The sequence below is a fragment of the Canis lupus genome, chromosome 14, assembly GCF_003254725.2.
Source record: "Canis lupus dingo isolate Sandy chromosome 14, ASM325472v2, whole genome shotgun sequence".
Taxonomy (NCBI): Eukaryota; Metazoa; Chordata; class Mammalia; order Carnivora; family Canidae; genus Canis; species Canis lupus.
Window position 1 is genome coordinate 7,713,688 of NC_064256.1, and position 13,176 is coordinate 7,726,863.

The 13,176-nt window shown below is 43.9% G+C and overlaps 1 protein-coding gene and 1 long non-coding RNA gene across 2 annotated transcripts; one reads left to right on the top strand and one right to left on the bottom strand.

The window, feature by feature from the left end:
• Positions 1-4,475: 4,475 nt before the first annotated feature.
• HILPDA (hypoxia inducible lipid droplet associated) lies at positions 4,476-6,417 on the bottom strand. Its single transcript, XM_025471571.3, is given in 3 exon segments — positions 4,476-5,182; positions 5,185-5,399; positions 6,235-6,417. Coding segments are annotated over 2 exon segments (189 nt in total). The 5' UTR covers positions 5,336-5,399; positions 6,235-6,417; the 3' UTR covers positions 4,476-5,144.
• Positions 6,418-6,489: 72 nt separating this feature from the next.
• Positions 6,490-12,876, top strand: LOC112675055 (uncharacterized). Its single transcript, XR_003145733.2, has 2 exons — positions 6,490-6,656; positions 12,245-12,876. It is a non-coding gene; the product is annotated as an uncharacterized LOC112675055 (long non-coding RNA).
• The last annotated feature ends 300 nt before the right edge of the window (positions 12,877-13,176 follow it).

Genomic DNA, 13,176 nt, shown 5'->3' on the forward strand with positions numbered 1-13,176 from the left:
CTCATGCTCTCTCATGCTCTCCCTCTCAAATAAATAAAATCTTTTTAAAAAGAAAAAATATTTGGAAAATATCAAGGGATTTGATGGTCTATGGGCAAAGCAGGGTGTAAATATTGTAAGTCACAGTCATTTCATAATTTTTAAAAAATTTTTATTTATTTATGATAGTCACAGAGAGAGAGAGAGAGAGAGAGAGGCAGAGACATAGGCAGAGGGAGAAGCAGGCTCCATGCACCGGGAGCCCAACATGGGATTCGATCCCGGGTCTCCAGGATCGCGCCCTGGGCCAAAGGCCCGCGCCAAACCACTGCGCTACCCAGGGATCCCGCATTTCATAATTTTGATTTGTTACAATAGGTTTTCTTAAGAAAAAAAATCTCACGTGTCCACACAAGAATAACCTGGGGGTGAAAAAGCACATTATTGAACTATTTTGCTATCCCGCCTTTTGAAGGGGTCCTTGAAAAAAAAAAATCACGTTGTAGAAAAAAGAGCTGCAAACTAGCAATCGAGCACCCATTAATTCAATGATATTATCTAAGTTACTTACCTTTATTCCGTTTCCTCTGTAGTAAAATGAAAAGATCTATGTGTGTAATACAGTGGCCACTAGCCACATGTGACTACTGAGCACCTGAGATGTGGTTAATCCAAATGAGATATGTTTTTTTTTTTTAAAGACTTTATTATTTATTTATGAGAGACACACAGCGAGAGGCAGAGACATACACAGAGGAAGAAGTAGGCTTGATGTGGGACTCAATCCTGGGACTTGTTCCTGGGACTCTGAGATCATGTCCTGAACCAAAGGCAGCTGCTCAACCATGAGCCACCTAGGTATCCCAAATGAGATATGTTCTAAGTGTAAAATACCAATACAAATACATACTTAGTACCAAAAAAAAGTAAAATATTGATCTCATAAATAACTTCTTAGGTTGATTACATGCAGAGATAGTATTTTTAGTATATTAGATTAAATGTGTTTAAAATATATTTTTGTTTCTTTTTTGTGTAACCACTAGAAAAATTTAAATTAAGTATGTGGCTTGCATTATATATTTATTGGGCAGTGTTAGACTAGAGCCTATCTTCCAGCCTTAATATTCTGGTATCTATCATTAACTTTAGAGGCAGAGTCCTTAAATCTGGAAACCATTACACAGCCTATAGTTACTGTTTCCTTCTTCCTTAGACTCCAGTAGATGGCACTAGAGCTAAGGCCTCAAGCTAATAAGGAGATAGGATTTCTACTTCCAACTTTCTCAATATGCTGTGCTTAGTCTCCCCTCCTGTCCTTGCTCACAGTTCCCTCTAGAAGGAAAAGTTTCTAAGCGTGGCTACCTATTCATTTCTTAAAATTCAGATGCTCTAAAAGCTTTTCCTTTTAATATTTGCCTCCGGCCAGAAGGTAACTTTATGTACCCACGTCCCATACATGTTCCTATCACAGAACCATGAAACATTATTGGTTTACATTATTGGTTTACATGTTTCTTCCCCCCACCCTGCTACTGTTGATGCATGTTATTGGAGGTAGGTAGTAATGAAATCTTAGTCTATGCGCAATAGCCAGCAGGTGCTGAAGGCAGTGTATCAGTCGGGATAGGCCAAGTTATGCTGCAGTAGCTTAACACAATAGAGGTTTATTTTTTATTTACACTACATGTTCATCAGGTATCGTAAAGGGCTCCTCTCCATGGTATCCTCACTCCAGGACCTACGTTAATGGAGCAGTTTCATTTGGACCACTGCTGGTTACTGTAGTGGATGAGGAAAGGTTAAGGTTTTTGAACCAGTGGTTAAGTGTTCTGATCTAGAATCGACACAAGTCACTTCTACTCACAACTCATCGGCCAAAACTAATTCATGGCCTTGTCCAATCACAAAGGTGTCCCGAAGTGCACTTCTATCATATGCTTGAAAGGCAAGGGCAGAAGTATTTGAAGACCGTTAATGACAACCACTAATGACTTCTGGTCAGTAATCATTCAGCGCACTATCCCTCCTGCAGGTGATATACATTCACCATACCTCCCCAAAGAAGACAACCCAGTAATTCCCTTCAGCTACATCAAGTTCAAATTCAAGAATCTCTGAGTGATGCACAATAATCTCTACACCAGTTTCTGATGTGGCTTGAGATGGAGACCTATAAATTAAAAAGATAAGCCCCCTCACATTTAATAAATATTGGTGGAACAGGGACAAGATGAATGCACTAAGGGAGAAGAGGAGGAATAGGAAACATAGCAGCCTAGTGATCATGATGTGCCACTGAGCAGAAGCAGTGAAGGTCCCTTACCCCAGGGAAAGGGAATAGTTTCTGATTAGGCCCCAATTCTGCTTCCTGGGAACACAGCCTTAGGCAACTGTTCTGCTTTATGCTACTGAGAACTCAGAGTTGTTGCTGCAGCATAACCTAACCTAACCTAACGCGCCCTCGACTGATAAAGACAGGACTATAGAAGGGCGTGTTGCATATTTGAAACAATAAACTTTAGTATGTGTGACATTTACTTACTTCGAGGGCAGCAAAGTGATCTTATTAAAAGTTGGGAAGCCAGCAACTCATGTTATACAGTAGCAAAGTATTGGTAAAACTGTTGCCTGCAGTAACTGAGAAGACATACCTGATCTAATCTAAGAAGTAAGGGAAAGTCGAGAACTGTATTTTAGCAGCCTGAATTGGGTACTATTGGTTACCACTGACAAAGCACAAGATTAGCTCAGACAAGAACTGAACTGGCCAGCCTGCAAGTAGATAAAAGGGCTGTAAAGTGATTACAGAAATCAGAGGGCTTGCAGGGTTCACAGAAACAACTATTTCTCATCCCTAACAGTTAACAGATAAAACTGAGAAATGTTTACAATGACAAATGCTATTTCAAACTCAGCTGTGTAGGCAGGATGACTGATGGGCTATCTTGGTTTACCCAGACCTGTCCTAGTTTTAGCCCTTAAAGTACTGCATCCCAGAAAAATCCCTCAGCCAGGCAAACAGAGACAGCAGGTGGCCCTATTCATGGGAAAGATCAAAACAGGGGTATGGCCATCACATCTGTTGTTAAAATCTCCAAGTAGATTAAGTTGTCATAGAGTGAAGACTTCACAAAGGTTGTGGCACCCTATAAACCATTTCAATTAAACTGCTTGGGGAAGTGACTTTCATGGGCAGCTCTCCCACTTAAAAACACCCCAAATGGGTTGAAGGTATGAGAATGAGAAAATATATCAAATTTAATATGTTTAGGATAGCTACTGGCACATGTCAGTGCCTGAAATCCGAGACCAAAAAAAAAAAAAAGTCAGCTATATTTTTTATTTGTACTCTGCTACTGAGAGGTGAGCCACATAACCCCAGCTATCCACTAAGGATCATGGAGGCAGACGGTACCATGTGCCCATGGGTGGGAAGCTGGAAATTCTTGCTAAACAGCACTAATGACTACCATAGTACAATAAACAGAAGTGATACCCAAACCACTGGCTTCTGGAGTAGTGGCATTTAAGCTCAAGAACGACTCAGGAAGCAAAAGTGGGTTAGCAGAGGCACCATACTCCTTTCTTACTCTTTGGCAAAAGTAAATCAAACTCACCATACATGAAATGACAAACGTCAAGAGAGTGTGAATGGATATATTACCATGGGCAGAGGAGTGAATGGATGCACTTGAAATGGAGCAGCAGATGGAGTAGTGGATACAGGCAAGAAAAAACCCCCACCCAAATCCCTCCATTTCTGTGTAAAGACCAAGCTGTAGAGATCCAGGAGTGAGCAGAAACAATTGTCTGTGAAGTGTGGACGTTTAACCAGCTGACCTAGAGATCAAAATTGAGCCCTTATTCCTATGGATAACAGCAGCACAGGAGGAAAAATACAAAGCCTACTGGACTGATAGTCCTCTTTCCCCCAGAGACTGAAGGTGAGGGTGCTAGAAGAAATCATTTTTCTTTAGAAATGGAGAATCAAGAGATGACTAGAATATTCTTGGTCTAGGCTCAGAAAACTGGTTGATACAGGGCAGACCCAACTGCCCTTGCCTCTGAATTCAGGTTTATTTACATTGTTTTATGGTTTTCTTAAGTAGCTTCTATGCTCAGTGTGGAGCTCAATGAGGGCCTTGAACTCACAACTCTGAGATGCTTTTTTTTTTAATTTAAAATTTTTTATTTTTTAGATTTTATTTATTCATGAGAGACACAGAGAGAGAGGCAAAGACACAGGCAGAGAAAGAAGCAGGTCCCTGCAGGGACCCCGATGTGGGACTCAGATGCTCAACCACTGAGCCACCCAGGCACCCCTACATTATGTTTTAAGCAAAGTATTCTTTTTTTTTTTTTTTTTTTTTAAGCAAAGTATTCTAAGTACTTTTCTCCTCCAGAGTTTTTAAGGTGTCAAACCCCAAATCTAGGAATGAAGACCCTTCCCTACCATTAACTTCAAGGGCAGAAGTCAACATGACACATAGAAATATATATTCAACTTTTATTTCATTAGAAAAATTAATTTAAGCCACATGGTGGCCATAATGCCATTCTTGAGCAGGCTTTGTCATCCCACTGCCCCCTTCATACCAATATACATGCATACATGCTTTGTTAGAGAAAGGACTTTACCATATGAAACAATGGGAGGTGGACACTGACTATTTCATCATCCCCCTCCCTATGCCAACTCATACACCACTTCAACTGCTGTCCACACACAGACAAGGTCTCATGGAAGAGAAGCTGAACACCACATAAACTGACCATAACACCCAAACCCAAAGGAACTCTTGGAAAAAGCTAACAAAGCAGGGATGAAAATAACCCCATCTCCCAACCGCTGAACATGAAGCACATGCCCCTAAGAGACATCAGAGCCATGGTGCAAAGGACACCAGAACGTATACAGCAGACCCTGGGGAGAGCAGTGACATCATTCCATCGCAGTTATAGGCAACCCACTCACACCGGTATATTAGACAGGCTCTTTTTCCAGGGCAAGGAACATCCAGATGGAGAAGCCCTTCAAGGGCCTGGTAACAGTTTGTTCTGGTAACACTGATGTTCTGAGCTTGCCTGCCCAGGAACTGGACACCTGCCTGGATCTGTTTAGGCCAGTGGTCCAAGGTTATAGCTGGTGGAGGGAGGTCTTATCACACCTCTCTGGATGGATGGTCTGGAATGCCCTTGGGGGCTCTGCACTGGCTGTATGACCTCTGGTGGTCCAAGAGCTCCCCAGCAATGGGCTCTCCAGTATGCCTCCCAGGGACTCCATCAGTCTAACGAAGATGGAGAGCAGGGTCAGCACCACACCTAAGAGATAGAGGTTCAACATAGGCTTCATGGCTGAAAGGACTTCACTTCTCTGTAGAGCGGTAGAGCTGTCACTTCTTGAAGGCCTCTGGATACTGAGGAAAGAGAGGTGAGATTAATCGACAGCCTTTTGGGATATGCATGTATCTAGTCCTGACCTCTGTCTTCCTGTGGAGCTAAGGGTGAGGCTCAGCCCGTCAAAGAGACAGGGACCAGTAGATATGTTCTTTGCAACAGACTCTCCAAGCATAGTTATGCTGTAGACTCCATGGCTGCAGAGCTAGCCTTGCTTCTTGGACTAATTCAAGAGCACTCCTTAAAACTTTTACTTCTCCTAAAGTAAAACCTTTTATTTCTCCTGCCAGGTGCAATGCACAACCCCTATGCCACAGTCCAGAGACCAAAAATCTTCCTGAAAGGAGTCTTTTTTTTTTTGGGGGGGGGGGGAGGTAAGGATAGGAGAAAGCAATCTGCCTAGAGGTTCTCCTCACACCTCAGTCAGGTCCCACCCAGTTAATCATCAACTTTTTGGTAAAGCCAAAATAATTACAAGACAGTCACATCTATCAAGTTCACTTATTCAACAAACACACCCTGGATACCTACAACGTGTTAGGCACCCTGGAAGGTACCGCACGGGGCCCGGTAGTCATGAACCCTGCCCTCAAGGGCCCTACAATCTAGGCAAGAAATTAGGCAGCGAGCAGCCACACAACACGCCAAGTGCTAACAAGGGTGCTGTGGGACCAGGGCCGGACGGGGACGCCTAACCCGGCGCTAGAGAGCACGAAGAGAGACACATGGAACGCAAGGCCATCTCTGAAGCCAAGGCCGGAGCGGCTGACTCCGCACCCAGGTGGAGGCGCAGGGAGGACGAGTCCAGCCGGGGGCGCGGGGCGGAAAGCCGGGGAAGCCCACAGGGCCGCTCACCTCCAGGAGCAAGGGCCAGGAGCGGCCCGCTCGCCAGACAGCGGGTCTCGCAGGAGTCCGCAGGCAAGTCACGTCCCGAGAGCGCCAAAGCGCAGCGCGCAGCCCAGACGACTCCCCGACGCAAAGGCGCAGCCGTAGGCGCGAAGCTGAGCGAGGCTGCCCACGCCGCCCACTTATAGCCGCGGCCCCGCCCCGAGCCCGCGCACGCGCACTCGGGCCGCACGCACTGGCCCCGACGCACGTCCGTGGCCCCGCCCCGCCCCGCGCCGCGCCGCGCTTCCCGTCGGACCAGTTTCGGAAAGCGTCCGCCTGGGGTCTGTGAGTCACTGAGGTCGGCAGTGGGACTGCGTGCGTGTGAACCCAGACTGCCTTCTTCCTGCTGCAGGAAGCCGGAGGGAATCAGCCCATTTACGCCCTACCAGGTGGACTGGAAGACTTACCTGGAGTGCCCAGATCCAGAGGCCCGCGGGCGGGGCGGGGCGGGGCGGGGCGGGGCGGGAGGAGGGCGTCTTCCCCAGACCCTCCACGAAGCAAGGATCGCCGGAAGGCAACAGGTCCCACCCCTACCCTACTCCTAGTATTTAAATTCCAGCGACTGTAGAGCTGACTTTCACTTTCTAGGAGAACTGAGATTCCTCAACCCTTCCAAACCCCGACATTTAGTTTACCATCGATACCACTGGAATGACGAGAGGCCCTTTTACAACGTACTAAGTTCCGCCCTCCAGGAATGTCTGTCATATGTGAGAACATGTGAAATACTCAGCTGGCCCTGGCGTCTGTGCCTGAATGCACACGGACAAGTCACTTTGTACTCACTGGGCCTCAGGTTTTAAAGATTGTATTTATTTATTTGAGAGAGAGAAGAGAGAGCATGAGCTGGGGGAGAGGCAGACGCCCCGCTGGGCAGGGACCACGGAGCCAGATGCCAGGGACCCTGGGATCATGGGCCTGAGCCTAAGGCAGACACACAATGTACTGCGCCACCCAGGAACCCCCACTAGATAATTTTTTAAAGGTACTTTCAGATTGAAACAAAGAGCTAGGAGGTGACAATCCAGCCTCATCCCCAGATCTGCGGGCTGAGAAACCTTACAAAGCACCTCTCCACCCCCCAATCCCATCCCCCAGGAAACCGGAGAAATGTAGACCTTCTGCTGTGAGAGCAGATCTCAGAAAATAAGAGTCCTAGGGAGACGCCGGGAAGGCCCCTGGGAAGAGCCTCCACACTGAAGGGCTGTCATGGTCTCACGGCTTTCCTCCTGGGGATGGCAGTTTGGCCACAGCGCGGGGGGGAAGGTGACTCCAAGCAGGGCCACAGAGCTGTGGGACTGGCGGTCCCATGTGCCAGGGGCAAGTGCGGGGGCTGGATGCGTAAGAAAGAACCCGGAGCCTTCTGCATAGGCTCTGCGATTTTGCAAAAAAAAAAAAAGAAAAAAAGGATGAACGAACAAACGAGCAGGAAGGGAGGAGCCAAATCCCAACTGCGACCTTTCCCCTACTTTCTGTGCTTGTGGTCTTGTTTTCTGGGAGGAGTGAGTCGGAAAAGGAGAAAGTTGGGGATGGAGACGTGCTGGCAGGCAGGCACTTATAAACTAACCTCTCTACTTAGACCGCAGGAATTTTTGGTCTTTCCTTAGAGTTTTGACTGTTTTGTGCCGGACTCAGCAACTCTTGCACTGTTGTGAGGAGACGCTAGAGCTCTGAAATCACACTGCCAGATGTCCCAACTTGCTAGTTGGGTGCTTTGGGCAAATCCTTTAACCTTGCTGTACTTCAGTTTCCTCAGATGTTAAAGGAGAATAATAGCAGCCCTTAACTGGAAGTTAAATGAATTCATCCTTGTAAAGCACAAAGAAAACATTCCATGAGTGTTAACATTATCTGTATTATCCATTACAAAACTCCCAAAGAGGGGCTTTGGTCATAGTAGCTTATGTCTGGCACGTGAACCCAGGAATTCCACAATAATCCTTTGGGCTCTGCTTATTGTGAGCTCTCAATTTTTATGTTTACACAGCTAGAAGTAAGACATGGGCACCTCTCAACAATTCCCTCTCTCCCTATAGTCACTGTCATTGCCTAAATGTCATACCAGCTGAAGTTAACCAGGGTTTAGGTGAATGTAGCCCTGTGCTTCCCTTGTACCAGGTATGAATATTATTGGTTGTCATCTTTGGGTAGGAACTGGGCATATCTAAATCGGGACTCTTGTCCCATCTCCATCACCTTGGCCAAGTTAATTAATCTATTGGAGCCTTAGTTTCCTAATCTATAAAATGGGGGAAATAATATATAGATAAATAGGAGATGCTCCATAAGGAGTGGCTATTATTTTACTAAACCACTTGAATGTGTGTGTGTGTGTATATATATATATATATTTTTTTTTTTTAAGTATTCTCTATGTCCAGTGCAGGGCTGGAATTTACAAACCTGAGATCAAGAGTCACATTCTGTACCAACTGAATCACCCAGGTGCCCCTAGGGGCAAATTCTTATCTTAAATCAGGTTGTTATCTAGTTGGATAAATAAGACCTGCAAAAGATAACTGCCAACCCAAGGCACTATAGGGGTCATGGTTAAAAATGAATTGATCTTGGATCATGATCCACGGGGTCCTGGGATTGAGCCCTGCATGGGGCTCTCTCTGCCTCTGCAGCTCCCCACTGCTTGTGCTCTGTCACACTCTGTCAAATGAGTAAATAAAATCTTTAAAAATAAATAAATCCTTTAAATTAAAAAAAAAAAAATTAGACTTGAGCATGAGTCCTGCTCTGCAATTTGCAACCTATTGTCCTTGGGCTCTGCTTGCCTCCGTTTCTTCCTTTATAAAATGGGAGTAATGAGATGCTTGGGTGGCTCAGTGGTTGAGCGTCTGCCTTCGTGATCCCGGAGTCCCAGGATCCTGTCCCACATTGGGCTCCTGGCAGGGAGCCTGCTGTTCCTTCTGCCTGTGTCTCTGCCTCTCTCTCTGTATCTCTCTCTGTGTCTCTCGTGAATAAGTAAATAAAAACTTTTTTAAGAATGGGAGTAATAATAGTTCTAACCTTAGTAGGTTAGACTGTTAGGAAGTTTAAATAATGGATGTAACGTACTTAGTATAGATTAAGGGCAAAATAAATGGTGGTTACTAATCTGATTAGCTCCAAGGGTAGACTATTGTGAACATACGGCAGTGCTTGGGAGCCCCGAAATAGAGGAAGAGAGGGAACTGGGTGGGAGAGAAATATGAAGGAAGAGCATGGCTAGGGTGGCAGTGGTCCGCTTGGGGATCGTTTAACAAATTCACCATGAGTGAGTGGAAGACTGGAAGCAAAGTAAGCATTTTCCAAATAATTGGCACCTGCCATGCATTTTGTTGAATGTCTTACATAATATGATTTAACTGAACTCCCATAACAACCCTGTGTGGCAGGTATGAGTGTTTTCCCACTTTGTTAGCCACACGAGCTAGTCTTTTACTCATCCTTCATATCTCAATTCAAATATGTTTCCGTGGGCTGCCTGGGGAACTCAGCTGTTCTCTCTCTCTTAAATAAGTAAATTAAAAAAAAATGTTTTAAAGACTTATTTATTTATTTATTCAGAGAGAGCGAAAGAGAGGCAGAGACACAGGCAGAGAGAGAAGCTGGCTCCATGCAGGGAGCCCGACGTGGGACTCGATCCCGGGTCTCCAGGATCACACCCCAGGCTGCAGGCGGCACTAAACCACTGCGCCACTGGGGCTGCCCAGTAAATAAAATCTTTAAAACAAAACAAAAACCATATTTCCTCTGAGACCCCTTTGCTGACCCCTCAGATCCTTGCTAAAGGCTGCAGTAGCATGACATACATTTCCATCACTGTTAGTTACCTTACCCTTGATTGTAGTAATGTCTGCTTCCCTCTTAAAAGCCTGAAAACATCAGTGAAAGGAGTATCTGGTCTAATTTTGTCTTCATTTCATCCTAGCACCTAGCACCACATAGTAGGCTTTCAATAAATATTTGTTGATTGGAGAAATATATAAACAAATGATCTTACCCGGCATATTCAGTGAGTCCCCATTGTTCTACCAAAGAAAGGTAGACAGGGCCTCAAGAAAAACCCTTTATAAGTTCTATCTTCTCCTTGGGAACTGCTAATCAAGGAAAGCTCCTTAATGAACCATATCCTTACCCCAAGCCCCTCAAAAAAAGTGCTACCATAGTCAGCCCGCACAGGAGTACCATACTAAGAATATAATATCTTCACAAATCTGGTCTTATGATCTGGGTTCCATTTAAAGAACATGTCTTTGCCAAGGTGGTGAGTATAAATTGGTACACTCTCTATGGAAATCAATTACATAGTAGCTATAAAAACAAAAGAATGCATATGCCCTTTAACCTAGAATTTCATATCTAGAAATGATCATTACAGACAAATTCCTGCATATAGAAAATGGAGTATATAGAGGCAGTCATTACAGCACTGTTTGTAATATTAAAGATTGGAAAGAAACAGAGCAGCCTATTAATAGGAACTGGTTAAGTGAGTGACCAGTACCAGGACTGCATGATCATACAGTGGGTTACTATAAAGCCAGCCAAAAGAATAAAGGGTTTTGCACAGACTGATGTGATCTCCACAATACAATAAGTGGAAAAGCTAAGCGTATAGTGTGTGTATAATATGCTACAGTTTGTGTTAAAACAAACTCCCAAGAAAGAACGTACAAAATGAGATACCAACAAGACGCCTGGGTGACTCAGTTCATTAAGCATCCTACTCTTGATGGCAGGGTCTTGGGGTTGGGTCCCGCATCAGCCTCCATGCTGAGCATGGAGTCTGCTTGAGATTCTCTCTCTCTCTCTCTCTCTCTCTAAAATAAAGAAGTAAAATAGTTTTTAAAAACAAGATACCGGGGTGCCTGGGTGGCTCACCCAGTCAAGCATCTGTCTTTGACTTGGGTTCTGATCCTGGGGTCCTGGGATTGAGCCCCATAACTGGCTCCCTGCTCAGTGAGGAGTCTGCTTCTCCCTCTTGCCATTGCTCATGATCTGTTTCACTCTCTCTCTCTCTCTGTCAAATAAATAAAATCTTAGCAAAAATGAGATACCACCTCCTACCCACTAGGAAAGATCTATCTATATCTATATCTATATTTATATCTAACTATCTATCTAATATATATATCTAGAGAGAGAGAATTATATAGAGAATTTAAAAGAAAACAAAATAAGCAGTGGATGTGGAACCCTTACACATTGTGGTTGGGAATGTAAAACAGCTGTTGTGGAAAACAGTTTAACAATTCCTCAAAAAATTAAACATAGAATCACCATATTATCAACAATTCTACTCTGAAGTAAATATCCAAGAGAACTGAAGATATATGTTCACCCAGAAACTTATATACAGATATTCACAACAGCACTGTATTTAATAGCCAAAAAAGTGGAAACAACTCAAATGTCCACTAACTGTAAACAAAATGTGACACAATGGAATATTATCCAACCATAAAATTTAAGTACTATACATGTTTTAGTATGAGCGAACCTTGAGCATATTATGTTAAGTGAAAGAGGTCAGACACAAAAGGACACACAGTGAATGACTCCATTTATATGACATGTCCAGAATAGGCAAGTCTATAGAGATAGGAAGTAGGTTAGTGGTTGCCAGGGCCTGGAGGGAGAGAGGAATGAGGGGTGACAGCTAATGGGTACAGAATTTCTTCCTGGGATGATGAAAATGTTCTAAAATTAGGCAGTGGTGCTGGTTGCACAACTCTGTAAATGAACTGTACATTTTGAAAGGGTGAATTTTGGCATGTGAATGAGATCTTAATAAAGCTGTTATTCTCTAAAAAGAAAGGCCAATTAAAAACATCATCCACTGACAAAGAACTAATCACTACAGACCCTTACTAAGGAACTTTTCAAGTGCTTAAAAAGAAACCTGAACCCAGAAGCAAATAGTGAGATTCAAGAAAAAATGGTGAGAAAACAAATTATGACTACTCAAAACTATTTTTTCCAGACTAGAAGAGAGCAGAAAAGTGGCAGCAGAGCACAGCACGTGAGATTGGAGCAGTCCTCTCTTGGGAGAGACAGCACCAGAACTTTGCATGGAACCTGAATGAGCTGGTGGTTCGTGAACAGAGCTGTATCAATGCCAATGCCCTGGCTTCACCATCACAACATAAAGACCCTAGATACTAACCCTGGAGAAGTACTTGGGAATTGTTTCTACTGCTTCGCTTTGCAACTTTAAGTCCAAAGTCATTTCAAAATAAAAAGTTTTAAGAGTTAAAAAAAAAGTAAACCCCTTTTTAGTAGTAATGATTACTTTGGCAAAGTAACAACAACAAACTAAAAAATAATGGTAAACCTTTAAGTTGGAAACAGTGAGTAGAGAACAAGTCTTATTGAGAGGAAGGTAGATATTGATTAATTTTAGGCATTTTAAGTCCATATTAAAATGTTAAGGGCAGCTCTTCCTGTTACCTTTTGAACGATTCAGGCTTCAAGCCATTGGGTGGAGCAGATCACATATTAGCCGTGAAGGAGAGGACTAGTGGCCCAGAGTGGAATATTTCTTTTATTCTCTACTCTATCCTCAGTGTCTGATATGTGTTCAGCAAATATTTGTGGAATAGATGGATACATAAATGAATGGCTTACTCTCTCACTCCCTTCTGGACTCTGATCAAATGTCATTTCTCAGGGAGGCCTTCCTAACCACCCTATATAAAACACACCCTCATTCTGTCCATCTCCCCTACTCTGCTTCATCTTTTCTTCACACTACTTGATACCACCAAACCTATCTTATACTTAAATGTTAATCATCTGTCTTCCCCCACTAGAAGGTAGCTCCTTGAAGATAAGGATTTGAACTATTTTGTCAATAACTACATGCTTAAACCCATAGCGTTACCTGGCATTAGGTGCTCAACAAATACTTACTGA